The following is a 15,636-nucleotide window of genomic DNA, read 5'->3' as shown; positions in this document are numbered from 1 at the left end:
AACAGTTGAACTTCTTAATGACATTGTAAAATTCCTGGCTGCTCCTCTATCTATGATGTTTAGACGGAGTAAATCTATTGTGTCATATATAATCTCTGTTTACTGATATCTAATATGCAAATATTGTAAAATATTTACGATGTTTTAAACGTGTATTTGGATTTGGTTTTGTTTATTTGTTGTTTAACGCTGCACTCAGCAATATTCAAGCTATATGACGGTGGTCTGTAACTAATCGAGTCAGGACCAGACAATCAAGTGATTGAAATCATGTGCATCGATCCCCACAATTGGGATAGATGACATGCATCAACCAAGTTAGCGAGCCTGACCACCCGATCCCGTTAGTCGCCTCTTACGACAAGCATGAGTTGCTGAAGACCTATTCTACCCCGGATCTTCACGGGTAGGAAGTTCGTGTATCTCACATAACAGATAGACTAGGCATTCCTGCAATTCCAAAGTAACACTGCATGGCTAAAGTACGAAGTTTGACTTCGTATTCTTGAAGATACAACAAACAGACAGTCAAATATATGAAACAATGTGCAATAAAACGCCCAATCATAAAAATCGCTGATACACCTCTTTCCTGGTTTGCAAAATAGTTATCTTTCTTCAGCTTGAAAGAAAAACAGGACCTGTTATTTTATTCAAAACATAACATTGACGCTTAATTGTAGAATTATTGAATCTATATATACTATAGATAATGGTTCCAAGGCTGCAAGAAACTAGGTTGACATGGTGACATAGTACAGCTGTATGTCTTATCTCCTTCCCAGTCCACCACGTCTGTGATAGTGAAAAACATTCACCAAAAAAGGCAGCCATGTTGTGGCACCGCTTGACGGTTGTGCTGATTCTAGTAAGTACACACGTCCATTGCAAAAGGAAAAATGTATTATTTCTTGTGGCAGATGACATGAGACCAGATCTGGATGTATATCAAGGAAGAGACTCTCCCTCCCCCGTCAGAGAGAAGGTCCACGCCCCAAACTTGAACTCTCTGGCAGGGAAGAGCCTTCTCCTCCGTCGTGCTTACGTCCAGCAGTCAGTGTGTTCTCCCAGCCGCACCTCCCTCCTCACTGGGCGCCGTCCTGACACCACCCACGTGTACGACCTTCACACCTACTGGAGGAAGGCTGCTGGCAACTTCACAACCTTACCCGAGTACTTCAAAAGACATGGCTACAATACCCTAGGCTTTGGGAAGATCTTCCATCACGGAGACGCATCGGGAGATAATGATCCAGTGTCATGGTCGGAGCCATGCTATGAAACCAGACCAAAGGTGAATAGCTTTGCGGATGATGGGAATTCATGGCGCGCGGTACCAACGTCTCTCTTAAACAGCAATTCCCTCCAAGACACCGTCACTACAGACATGGCAATTCAGAAGTTGAAGTCCATTGCACCGAAAGCTCGATCTGGACAGGAACCCTTCTTTTTAGCAGTTGGTTATCACAAGCCACATCTTCCATTTGTCTTCCCGGAGACGTTTCTAAGCTACTACCCAGATCAATCCATTCACGTACCTCCCAATCAGTACGCCCCTCTGGACATGCCCTCTCTCGCTTGGATCACGTACCCAGAGCTGCGGTATTACAAAGACATTGCTGCTCTGAATGCAACAGGGGCGCCCAATACAACCCTGCCAGCCAATGTAGTAAAGAACCTGAGACGAGCCTACTACAGCTGCATCTCCTACATTGATGAGGAACTGGGAAGGGTCCTAGCAGAACTGGAACACCAAGGCCTGGCAAATGACACAATCATATCCTTCTTTGGGGACCATGGATGGCAGTTAGGTGAACACGGGTTGTGGACCAAACACACCAACTTCGACATAGCTACCCATGCCCCTATGATGATACATATTCCCGGACTCACCGACCAAGGAATACCGACAGAAGAGCTTGTGGAGTTTGTGGACCTGTTCCCTACACTGGTTGAGGCAGCTGGTCTGCCGTCTCTTCACGTCTGTCCTGAAGATTCCTCCAAGGTGGACGTGTGCACAGAAGGACAGAGCTTCCTCCCTTTGATCGAGCAGCCCAAAACTGATAATTGGAAGAAGGCTGCCTTTTCCCAATATCCAAGACACTCCCATGGTCGCCACAAGCTGATGGGTTACTCGATGACGACCGGTCGTTATCGCTATACCGAGTGGGTCGGATTTGATGCTACTCATTACAAACCCAAGTGGTCAGTGTCTTCTGGTGCGGAGCTGTACGACCATTATCAGGATCCACAAGAGAACATCAACTTGGTTCATGACCCTGCCCACAAAGACCTGGTGGTCAAGCTCAGCCATCGTCTTCACGCAGGATGGAGGCATGAGTTGACAACTCAACATGTACCGTCTATTATTGGGTAACTTTCGAGTAATAAATAACTGAAACTGGTTTCACAGTTTTTCTATATTAGTAGTAGAAGGACATGCGTGAGTGAGTGAGTGATGCCACTGAAAGAAGTGAGTGAGTGAGTTTGGATTGATGGCGTTTGAACAGTAGTTCAGTTACATCATGATGTGACAGTTTGATGTGGGAGACCCGAAATGATGCAAGTCTTTGTCGTGTAACACTTGATTGATTGAGTGAGTGAGTCAGTTGGATTTTCCGCGCTTTTAGCAATATTCCAGCCTACCACGGCGGGGTACACCAGAAATGGGGTTGACACATTGTACCTGTGTCAGGAATCGAACCCGGGCCCCGGACGTGACGAGCGAATGCTTTAACCACTAGGCTACCCGTCTGCCCCATAACTTGAGTGAAATCCACGAGCACAGGTATGGTGCTGGCAGTAATAAATGAGGTGTGGTGTTAAACGTCGTGTTCAATAGTGTTACACTAACATAGGGACGTGCATGCACGTGTCTGTTGCTACTTGAACCAGTCTGGACTTATGCAGGTTTTATAGCGCTTGCCCACTGAGACACCATGCCACAGTTTAACATGGATATCCCATTCAGACACATTATAACGTTTTTTGGTATGACGTGGCAGGGACACACACACACACACACACACACACACACACACACACACACACACACACACACACACACACACACACACACACACACACACACACACACACACACACACACACACACACACACACACACACACACAAAAGCACACACAAAAGCACACACAAAAGCACTCACAAAAGCACTCACACACACACACACAAAAGCACACACACACACACACACACACACACACACAAGCACACACGCTGATTCGAGATTCGAGATTCAGATAGTTTTGTAATAACCATGCTCGAAATTACATTTTCGATGTCAGTGATGTCAAAAATAAGTGATTTCTCAAATGAACAGATTTAATACAATACCGTTCAACCTATGGTGGGTCTGCCATGACCACCCGTCATCTCGGCTCTCCATCCAGCACGTAGTTGCCCCCTCAACCGGCTGCGAAGTCCTTGTTGGGCAGCATTGAGCGCGAGGTTGTGATTCTCCTCAGGATCAGCCAGATGGTCGTACAGCTCCACTCCATGAAGCTGGTCCCACTGAGGCATGTAGTGGGGCTTGCTGAGGAACGTCACCCATTCAGTGTAGCGATACCTGGCCGTGGTGATCGTGTAGCCCATGGCTGACGTGTTGTTATACACTCGTGGGTACTGCGAGAAGGCTGCGGTTTTCCACGAGGGCAGATTTGGGTGCTGCAGCAGAGGAACTAGACTCCTTCCTTCTGTGCAGTCTTGAGTTGAGGATGAGTCCACTTGACACGTAGGCAGTGTGGGAAGACCTGCTGCTTCTACTAGAGTTGGGAACAGGTCTACAAACTCTGTCAGCTTTGTTGTGCTCATCCCATGGTCCGTCATCCCTGGGACGCGGATCATAAGAGGCGAGTGGGTGGCGATGTCAAAATTGGTCTGTTTGCACCATTCCCCGTGTTCTCCCAACTGCCAGCCATGATCGCCAAAAAATGACACTATCGTGTTGTCAGCTAGACCCTGATTCTCCAGTTCATCTAGAACCCTCCCGAGTTCAAAGTCCATGAAGCTAACAGCGCTGTAGTAGGCTCTGCGCAGTTGTTTAACCACCTGGTCAGGCAAGGTCGTGTTTGGGTTGCCGGATGCATTCAGTCGGGCTATGTCAGCGTAGCCCCTAAGTTCATTATATGATCTCCAGGCAATATCAGGCATGCCGTCAGGAGCTTGTGGGTTGGGTGGAAGATGGATTGAGTCTTCTGAGTAATAATCCAGAAATCGAGCTGGGAATTGGAACGGCAAATGGGGCTTGTGGAACCCAACTGCCAGGAAGAAATTCTCGCCATTCTTTGCCTTTTGGGTGATGTCCTTAATGACTTGCACTGCGTGGTCGGCTAGCATCGTGTCCTGCAGGGCATTGTGGCTGTCCAAAAGATTATCCGGTACTGCTTCCCAACTTGACCCGTAATTACTGGGTTAAGAGTCATCATAATATGTCTCAGACCACGAGGCAGGATCATTTCCTCCTGAAGCCTTGCCCGGGTGGAATATTTACCAGCTCCAATGCTGTGGTAGCCGTGGTTCTTGAAGAACTGGGGAATGGTCGTGAAGTTACCGGCAGCGTCTCTAAAGTAGGTGTTAGAGTCATACACGTGGGTGGTGTCAGGACGGCGCCCAGTCAGCAGGGAGGTGCGGCTCGGGGAGCATAGAGCCTGCTGGGTATATGCCCTCTTGAAGACCATGCTTTTACTGGCGAGGCCTGCTAGATTCGGGGCGTGAATTGGTGGATGGACTTGAGATGGACGGTAGCGGCCATTGTACATGGGCAGCTCTGGACGCAGGTCATCGGCGACCAGGGACAAGACGTTCATCCGGGCGCTGACGCAGGAGATGAAGCAGACGACATATATTCCAAGCTCCATGTTTGCGTCTTTTCTGTCGTTGGACGATTTAATTGTGTGACAGGTTTAAGGTTACAGTCAAACAAGACCATCTTATATACCTTGTCACGATATAGGATTGTCTTGTGCCGAACAAAAACGTAGGGCACATGTCTGCATACGTACGAAATGATAACGTCTTCAGTTATAAGGTCAGTTAAGTCAGTTATTAGGTTAGGAGATTATTCAGAATATGTTTGATTCCTCAGATATTATCTTATTTGACTAACTTTGATGAGCTCAAACTAAAATATATTATTGTTTTGCAATGTTAATTGACTGATTGTTTTATATAGTTCGTTTTAAATGCTCCTAACCGAGAAGTCATTTGAGAGAGAGAGAGAGAGAGAGAGAGAGAGAGAAAAGGGAGATAGAGGATGGAGAGCGAAAGAGGGCGAGTGGTGAGAGAGAGAGAGAAAGAGAGAGAAGGGAGATAGATAATTGAAATAGCGAGTGAGAGTGAGAGGAGAGAGAGAGAAGGGAGTTAGGGAATGGGAAGAGCGAGAGAGAGGGCGATAGAGAGAGAGGGGGAGATAGAGTGGAGAAAGAGAGAAGGAGAGGGGGAGATAGAGAGAGAGAACTAACACGACGATGGACCGTTGGGCCTCCCAAGGCCAACATTCACCATTCAATTTGGCATTAACATTAACAACAATAGCCATGTGTATATGTATATGAAAGTGTGATGCAACGTTCAGTGCTCCAGACCACAGGACCAACCATGTCCTCGGGAGGAGAGAAAGTTAGTCTGAACGAGGGATGGAGACAGAGCAGACAAAGGAGAGATGCACGTTCTAGAAACAACGGAGGATAGCGTATGTGCATATGTTGTTTGCACAAAGGATGATTTAGTGAGCTTGGGAAAGACTTTGTTCGATCAAAGCAAACTTCACGAATAAACCTCAAATATTAACCAGTGTATTAATGAAGTAATACAGCCATTAGAATGTTTCGCTTTTAACATATTTAATTTGGAGTCTCTGTATCTGACCTGTTTACTTGGTAGCTTGTATTCGTTAATCTGAAGTTATCTGGTTTATTGATGAATCACTGTATTCACGAACGCACATGGTTGATGAATTAATTGCAATTACTTTAAAAGTACCTTTCTCATATTCAAAACTTACCATTTGAAAGGCACAAAACAAATATTTGACATGCATAATATGAGTCACGGGCCACCTGTTGGTGATGGAGGGAAGGGGAGGAGGGGGGGGGGGGGGGGGCGGGGGCAGGGACATGGCAGTTGATGGAGTGGACTAGCGGGGTGCGGAGGAGGGACTGACTGGGTAGATTAAACATCCACAGAATATACAACGCTTTCCATTCACAATATCACATAAAATGTAATATATTATTCGTCGTTTTGAATACCACACAAAGGCGTTCATATATAACAGTATAACCCAGTGTTCCATCCTATACAACTCCACCAAACAAACACAACGAACACTGATAAACCCCCTTGTAGCGGCAGCGACTGCGTATCTTCGCGACTGGTTCTGGGTACGCATGACGGAGCGTCAGTCACTTTGAACGCGCGAGAGGTGCAAAAGAAGGGGGTCGGTGACATGTTTACCGCGCAATAAGATATGCTTTTATTTCGAACGATGAAGGAAATGACAGTTTGTAAATCTTATGAGTCATATTCTCCTGGATGTACAAGCTGCTGAAACAGTCACGTCACATATATTCCAGATCGGCTTCACTGGCAAGGTAGGTACTTATTATATCTTATGTGGCAGGCAGATATTTTGAATATTGTAAATAAGTAAATACATAAATGATCTCTGTGTAGTGTAAGGAATCCTAATTCATCGCTGTGTGTTTGATGCTGTCCACTACAGTGAGAAACAGATGGTTGATTAAATACCTTTAACATTACAACACTCCATACAGATCAATAGAAAATACGTAAAGATTAATAGTAAATAGGTTCAATTGTACAACACCTCATACAGATCAATAGAAAATACGTTCAATTGTACAAAATCATGTATATATCAATAGTGAATAAGATGGGGGACATCGCCGAAATCATGGCTGATTGTATTGCAAAATACAATCTTGTAATTGCGGGTGTTCTCGGTAGTATATGATGCTACAGTGTGTCATACTGTTGTCCGTAAATATTCTTTTTCACATTTGATGTATGATCAATTTGAATTGTGTCTCTTGTCTTATGCAAAGTATATGTACTTGCATATAGTAATTTGATAAACACCGCTGTGAGTGAGTGAGAATGCTTTTACGTCGCTTTTTAACAATAATCCAGCAATACCACGGCGGGGAACACCAGAAATGGGTTTCACACATTGTACCCATGTGGGGATTTGAACTGGGTCTTCGGCTTGACGAGCGAACGCTTTAACCACTGAGCTATCCCACTGCCTCCGTCGCTGTGGTGTTATCAAAGTTGGTATGTGTACTTGTGTAAACTACACATAAGGAGAGACATCGTAATTAGTGTGGCCACATAGTTAACGTTGATAACGATATGAAGGACGTTACTATGATTATCTTTAACATATGTTAAATCAGCTATCATTGTAAGATTTGATGTTTATCTTAAGTATAGTTTTGTCGAAATTATATATGTGTGTGTGTGTCTGACTCATTGTCTGCGAACATAGGTGGTGGATAACGCCATAACTCACATCAGAGCGCACAGTTGTTAATAATTGTTACATAAATATGTATATTCCTGCTTGAGCCTATACTATAATCGGATATCTAGTCTCCCCCAGCGGGAAAGTTACAAGCACTTTAGCATAACATGTAATTCCCGAAGACATTTTGATCGAAAGGAATTATAAGACCCATGTTGTTTTAAAATAATATTTACAACGCATTTCATTTCTATTGTCCAAGGAATGTGGTTACGGGTTAATGACGCTCTCAAAAGTCGTATATGTGACTTAAGGTAGAGACATATATCTTATCGATCTGTATTTAGTGAGGGAACCATAACTGTGTACATGTATAACATTTGTCTGCATAATTTACATGCATCTTTATCAATATAACTGTCATCCCGAAATCTGACGAGCACACATTCGGCTTCAACTCCAAATCTGATGACCGACAAAATAATTCTTTGGACGTTGCAAACAACAAATAGTGGCTGATAAAACGGACAATTATTTGTCAATCGCTTTCTCGCTCTATCGCTTTTTCAAATGAGTAACCATAGTCATATGAAAGAATCGGGTGTTCTTTAACTTCTTTTGAATAGTAGGTACTGTAAATCTTGAAATTTACGTTAGAGTTAATTATAACTGCAAAAAAATGAGAGTAGACTTAATTAATTAAACTTTGCATTTATGCCTCAGAAATGACTGCTGATAAGACGGTCTCACTGCACACTTTGAATAGCGGAAATACCAACTTGAATATAAAACCAATCTATTTCCACATTACGGTTTACTGAGAATAATTTGTCATTCAAACACAAGAAATTACATATGGACATCCGGTAGTATTACCATTGCTTGGGTGAGGACTTCCAGTTTGATGACATCTACTCCGCTACGAGAATAAACATTAACATGACCTAAGTGTTGTTTTTAGGGAAACACTCTTGTTTTGGGGGAAGTACTCTACTCGGTGCTAATAAGCGGTGTTATTTGGTGTTTGTTTTGATACCTAGGCCTGGGGGCGGGGGTAAAAAAAACACTCCTAAATAGGGCAGTATTCAATCAAATACCTTTTTAACGCAGCAATCCCTGGATTGTTATAAAAGCACCTACGTCTGTACTGTTATATTATGTTTAAGTAGATAGTGAGAAAATTTCAACATTCCATCCATATGTATAATTTAAATGTGACTGGAAACATCTCAGCTCTCTTTTATGATTAAAACCCACCTCAGCCTCCGCCCACTGAGGTCAGGTTCAACAATTCATTAATGTTGTTTTACGTATATACTTTTTATCGTATAGAAACACATAACACATGCGACCCCTATAGTGGCCAAGAGGGGATATTGCTAAATCGCGAGAAAGCGACAGGGTGAGAAAGCGATAGAGCGATAAAGCGAAAAAGCGAAAAAGCGAGAAAGCGATGTCCCCTCTCGGCCACCATAAGCATGGGTTGCTGAAGACCTTTTCTACCCCGAATCTTCACGGGTCGGGGAAACGAGATGAGTTTTTACGAACGTGTAAAGGCAATTGATCATACCGATGAGTTAATACATGTTGCAACTGCAAAATTAATTTTCGAAGACAGCGTTCCGACTTAAGAGAATACAAACTTTTTAATAGTCTTGTCATTTTTAACAAGCAAAGACATACTATTACTGGACTAACTGAGGCCACTAACCCGTGTCTACGGCGACCAGTGGTCTAACGCTGGGGAAGAACATTACGGTTCATGCCACGGCAAGAATCAATCGGTCGTGGGTTCGAATCCTAGATTCGAAACGATTACGATCCTTGATTCGTGGGCATCAAACGCATGACTGGGGGTTTAACGAACATGGCGCCTTCCACATGTTTCATTTTTAGTCTTTCTTGTCACGTTCAACAGCTATAACTGAAACATGGCGGTGTTGAACCCAAATCTGTAATAACTATGTCATGTTGTTCTACACGGGATGTATGTGCGCTACAGCTAAGATATATCGGTCGGCTATAGCTATTACATGAATGAATTGCATGACGTTTCAAATGTTTACACACTCCATTAAAACAAATGTATCGGCCAAATCGCTTTCAAATAAAATAATTTGGCGCCAAGTAGAAACAACTCTTTGAGAGAAAGCATAAAATACACAGTGTAAATATATGAAATACACAAAGCAAATACATCTTGTTGACGTTCTAAACCGAAGATTTGGATACAGGATAGACAGAAACCATTACAGTCTAGAGTATTTTGACATGGTTTACGGAGGAAGTATCTACAAGAGATGTAAGCCTAATTCGACAGATGGAATTCTGATTATTCTGAAACCACACTATTGAAATAAACTGAACACGTCAATTCTTGAAGGAGCTAAGCGGAGCTGTGCTTCCCCGTGCAACGCGCTTTAACACAACCTTTTCATCATCGCTTTACACCCACTTCCAACAATCACATTCCGCAGTGGAAAGTAGTCCGCTGTTTGCTCAGAGTAATCAAATTTCTTTCGGGCGGCACGTAAAGAGACGAGGGCCTCTTTATGAGAGAAGCACGCGGATGAGATTGGGGGGAGGGGAAATCAACACACATGCTTTTATGGATGATAGTTTGATCGTGAAAATTGAGGAAAAACATCACCTCAGATCAAGGTACCACGGTGATCATAATTACAATGTTAATGATGTCCCAAAATTAGGAATGCTTTCATGTATAATAAAATAGCTATGCTTTTGACGTCTTGATAGAGTTGATATGACGTTAGGGCAACTTGATAAAATGATTAATTGTACAGCGAATTATGCCTGATGACCCAGGCCACCCAATCTCCAATTTGATGTGATCGCCTCCGTGGTCTAGTGGGTAGACCCTGTGCCCGGAGAACAGAAGGTCAGGAGTTCGATCCCCAGAAGCGTCAAACCAAAAGACGATAAAAGATTATACTTGTTGTTACCCTGCCTGGCGCTCGGCATTAAGGGGCTAAAACAAGGACTTCTCGGATCGGAGTCAATATATTGTGTATGATAGGGGTATCCATGTTAAAATGTGGCATTTCTTAGTGGGCTAGCTCTAAAAAACTGGCATTAGTCCGGACAGGTGCACACACACACACACACACACACACACACACACACACACACACGCGCGCACGCACGTCACTATGTACTAGTACTGTGCAATAACCTTGAACGCGACCTAAAACCCAATTTCACCTCACCTCCAATTTGGTGTCAGCATTTCTAAATGAAAATATACATACACTCTTCTAAAAAAGACAGGCACAGGTCGATTTTTAGTAAATTTATTTTGCCTAATAAAGTCGATATATTTAATTTAATATCATAGATACCAATATGACATTTTGGAGCTCGATAGTCACATGTTGTCGTTGTGCAAAGGCATTGAAACCTGTTCATTGTCATGTCATATTAGGCCGCAAAGTTGCGCGTATATCTTGTGACTGCTCTGTTCTGACGTTGACGTACACGTCGATCGAGTTCATCCCAGAGCTGTTCGATTGGGTTGAGATCTGGAGATCTCGACTGCCAGGGCAAGTCGTTGATGTTGGCATTGTGAAGGTAGTCTACCGTGACACGAGCTGTGTGCGGTGGAGTGTTGTCCTGTTGAAACAGCTACCTCTGGCGGTCACTTATTGGTAAAAGGTGAGCTTGAAGAATTTTATGTTGCGATTCATGTAGCGATTTGCTGTCAAATTTCCCTGAACCACAACCAAGTCAGACCTCGTGGTGTAGGGTATGGTCCCCCACACCATGACACTGCCGCCACCGAAATTGTCGAATTCACTTACACAGTGTGGGGTATAACGCTCATTTCGACGACGATAACACTGCAAACACGAAAACGTCGTTTTTTCATATATGGTCACTGGACGGGAAAACGACGTTTTTGAACGCTTTCAAACCATCGTTTTTTCCGTCCAAATGACGGCGATATTTACATCGGAAGTTACTGAGAGAGAGACAGAGAGAGCGATATCATCAAGCTCCCCCTTCTCTTGATTGACATTGACATTGTCAATCAAGCAACAGCTTTTATCGGTATTTCTACTTCTAAGATTTTCATTGGTCAGTTCTCGCGTGTTAGATTACAGGCCCGAGTTTGACGCTGTACTCGTAGCACTTAGCGGAAGTGCTGAATTCAATTGTTCTGCGTATTATTTAATGCCTTGTCCAAATTGCGAACTGTTTCTTTGGATTTAGTGACACCACTATTTGACAGTGATACATAAACACATTCTCATGATAAGGTCGAAATCGTTCAATGTCGCTTAAATTCATGGCACGTACTTGATCGGGTATTGGAAAACGATTAATACTTTAACAAGTTATATAATCGTCAAATACGCAAACTAATATCAACCTAAATCATTTATGTTTTGTAGACGCTGATCTTGGTGTGTATTTATATGCATATATATTTTTTCGATATTGCTTGGAATTAAGGAAACTATGTTTATTTATAATTTTAAGGTTCGTCTACTTTCTCATTTGCACATGACACATTAAAACAGTGATATTCTTAATGTTATAATGTAGGCGACAATGTTTTGCTATTGTAAACAAATTAATGTCCAATTCCAAACTGGTGATGCCTTTTTAGACTGATGCTTAGTCTCTAAAAATATACAACTCCATATAACTCCAAATAACTCCATTCAAATTGAAGAGGAGCCCCAGTGAGATTTGAGAATCAGAGATGAACCTGGGGAAAATCTAACTTGCTTCATATAGGGCCTTTGTATTATAGAAAGGGCTGAGCGAAAGGGAAAATGATCTGTTTAGAGACAGACAAGTGTCAATTCTATGGATATCTAGGCTGCCACCCACCGATCCATACGGGATCCGAAAGCTTATTGTATGCTATGTAGTCATATGGAAGTGGACCAGAATTATACATTGTTTTGCGCGCGATTGTGTTCTTACATTTACTTTTAGGTCAGGAAAAATGTTTTAAAAGAAGAATTGTTAAATTTAACAGTTGAACTTCTTAATGACATTGTAAAATTCCTGGCTGCTCCTCTATCTATGATGTTTAGACGGAGTAAATCTATTGTGTCATATATAATCTCTGTTTACTGATATCTAATATGCAAATATTGTAAAATATTCAGATGTTTTAAACGTGTAATTGGATTTGGTTTTGTTTATTTGTTGTTTAACGCTGCACTCAGCAATATTCAAGCTATATGACGGTGGTCTGTAACTAATCGAGTCAGGACCAGACAATCCAGTGATTGAAATCATGAGCATCGATCCCCACAATTGGGATAGATGACATGCATCAACCAAGTTAGCGAGCCTGACCACCCGATCCCGTTAGTCGCCTCTTACGACAAGCATGAGTTGCTGAAGACCTATTCTACCCCGGATCTTCACGGGTAGGAAGTTCGTGTATCTCACATAACAGATAGACTAGGCATTCCTGCAATTCCAAAGTAACACTGCATGGCTAAAGTACGAAGTTTGACTTCGTATTCTTGAAGATACCACAAACAGACAGTCAAATATATGAAACAATGTGCAATAAAACGCCCAATCATAAAAATCACTGATACACCTCTTTCCTGGTTTGCAAAATAGTTATCTTTCTTCAGCTTGAAAGAAAAACAGGACCTGTTATTTAATTCAAAACATAACATTGACGCTTAATTGTAGAATTATTGAATCTATATATACTATAGATAATGGTTCCAAGGCTGCAAGAAACTAGGTTGACATGATGACATAGTACAGCTGTATGTCTTATCTCCTTCCCAGTCCACCACGTCTGTGATAGTGAAAAACATTCACCAAAAAAGGCAGCCATGTTGTGGCACCGCTTGACGGTTGTGCTGATTCCTTGCAAAAGGAAAAATGTATTATTTCTTGTGGCAGATGACATGAGACCAGATCTGGATGTATATCAAGGAAGAGACTCTCCCTCCCCCGTCAGAGAGAAGGTCCACGCCCCAAACTTGAACTCTCTGGCAGGGAAGAGCCTTCTCCTCCGTCGTGCTTACGTCCAGCAGTCAGTGTGTTCTCCCAGCCGCACCTCCCTCCTCACTGGGCGCCGTCCTGACACCACCCACGTGTACGACCTTCACACCTACTGGAGGAAGGCTGCTGGCAACTTCACAACCTTACCCGAGTACTTCAAAAGACATGGCTACAATACCCTAGGCTTTGGGAAGATCTTCCATCACGGAGACGCATCGGGAGATAATGATCCAGTGTCATGGTCGGAGCCATGCTATGAAACCAGACCAAAGGTGAATAGCTTTGCTGATGATGGGAATTCATGGCGCGCGGTACCAACGTCTCTCTTAAACAGCAATTCCCTCCAAGACACCGTCACTACAGACATGGCAATTCAGAAGTTGAAGTCCATTGCACCGAAAGCTCGATCTGGACAGGAACCCTTCTTTTTAGCAGTTGGTTATCACAAGCCACATCTTCCATTTGTCTTCCCGGAGAAGTTTCTAAGCTACTACCCAGATCAATCCATTCACGTACCTCCCAATCAGTACGCCCCTCTGGACATGCCCTCTCTCGCTTGGATCACGTACCCAGAGCTGCGGTATTACAAAGACATTGCTGCTCTGAATGCAACAGGGGCGCCCAATACAACCCTGCCAGCCAATGTAGTAAAGAACCTGAGACGAGCCTACTACAGCTGCATCTCCTACATTGATGAGGAACTGGGAAGGGTCCTAGCAGAACTGGAACACCAAGGGCTGGCAAATGACACAATCATATCCTTCTTTGGGGACCATGGATGGCAGTTAGGTGAACACGGGTTGTGGACCAAACACACCAACTTCGACATAGCTACCCATGCCCCTATGATGATACATATTCCCGGACTCACCGATCAAGGAATACCGACAGAAGAGCTTGTGGAGTTTGTGGACCTGTTCCCTACACTGGTTGAGGCAGCTGGTCTGCCGTCTCTTCACGTCTGTCCTGAAGATTCCTCCAAGGTGGACGTGTGCACAGAAGGACAGAGCTTCCTCCCTTTGATCGAGCAGCCCAAAACTGATAATTGGAAGAAGGCTGCCTTTTCCCAATATCCAAGACACTCCCATGGTCGCCACAAGCTGATGGGTTACTCGATGACGACCGGTCGTTATCGCTATACCGAGTGGGTCGGATTTGATGCTACTCATTACAAACCCAAGTGGTCAGTGTCTTCTGGTGCGGAGCTGTACGACCATTATCAGGATCCACAAGAGAACATCAACTTGGTTCATGACCCTGCCCACAAAGACCTGGTGGTCAAGCTCAGCCATCGTCTTCACGCAGGATGGAGGCATGAGTTGACAACTCAACATGTACCGTCTATTATTGGGTAACTTTCGAGTAATAAATAACTGAAACTGGTATCACAGTTTTTCTATATTAGTAGTAGAAGGACATGCGTGAGTGAGTGAGTGATGCCACTGAAAGAAGTGAGTGAGTGAGTTTGGATTGATGGCGTTTGAACAGTAGTTCAGTTACATCATGATGTGACAGTTTGATGTGGGAGACCCGAAATGATGCAAGTCTTTGTCGTGTAACACTTGATTGATTGAGTGAGTGAGTCAGTTGGGTTTTCCGCGCTTTTAGCAATATTCCAGCCTACCACGGCGGGGTACACCAGAAATGGGGTTGACACATTGTACCTGTGTCAGGAATCGAACCCGGGCCCCGGACGTGACGAGCGAATGCTTTAACCACTAGGCTACCCGTCCGCCCCATAACTTGAGTGAAATCCACGAGCACAGGTATGGTGCTGGCAGTAATAAATGAGGTGTGGTGTTAAACGTCGTGTTCAATAGTGTTACACTAACATAGGGACGTGCATGCACGTGTCTGTTGCTACTTGAACCAGTCTGGACTTATGCAGGTTTTATAGCGCTTGCCCACTGAGACACCATGCCACAGTTTAACATGGATATCCCATTCAGACACATTATAACGTTTTTTGGTATGACGTGGCAGGGACACACACACACACACACACACACACACACACACACACACACACACACACACACACACACACACACACACACACACACACAAGCACACACGCTGATTCGAGATTCGAGATTCAGATAGTTTTGTAATAACCATGCTCG

At 43.6% G+C, this 15,636-nt stretch overlaps 1 protein-coding gene across 1 annotated transcript; it reads left to right on the top strand.

Moving 5' to 3' along the window:
• The first annotated feature begins 776 nt into the window (after nt 1–776).
• LOC124152538 (iduronate 2-sulfatase-like) lies at nt 777–14,890 on the top strand. Its single transcript, XM_046525500.2, has 2 exons — nt 777–925; nt 13,417–14,890. Exons 1-2 carry the CDS (start codon nt 833–835, stop codon nt 14,866–14,868), a joined length of 1,545 nt encoding a protein of 514 aa, XP_046381456.2. The 5' UTR covers nt 777–832; the 3' UTR covers nt 14,869–14,890.
• The last annotated feature ends 746 nt before the right edge of the window (nt 14,891–15,636 follow it).

This window comes from Haliotis rufescens, unplaced genomic scaffold (genome assembly GCF_023055435.1).
Source record: "Haliotis rufescens isolate VD_foot unplaced genomic scaffold, xgHalRufe1.0.p SCAF_13, whole genome shotgun sequence".
Taxonomy (NCBI): domain Eukaryota; kingdom Metazoa; phylum Mollusca; class Gastropoda; order Lepetellida; family Haliotidae; genus Haliotis; species Haliotis rufescens.
Note: the sequence above shows the minus strand (reverse complement) of the source record. Positions and strands in the feature narration are given on the sequence as shown.

Bases quoted from the DNA above. Each gene is read 5' to 3' on its own strand.
- LOC124152538 (XM_046525500.2), top strand. From the start codon at position 833: ATGTTGTGGCACCGCTTGACGGTTGTGCTGATTCTAGTAAGTACACAC. The intron at 926-13,416 runs ATGAGACCAGAT...GTGGCAGATGAC, and splicing joins TATTTCTTGTGGCAGATGAC to ATGAGACCAGATCTGGATGT.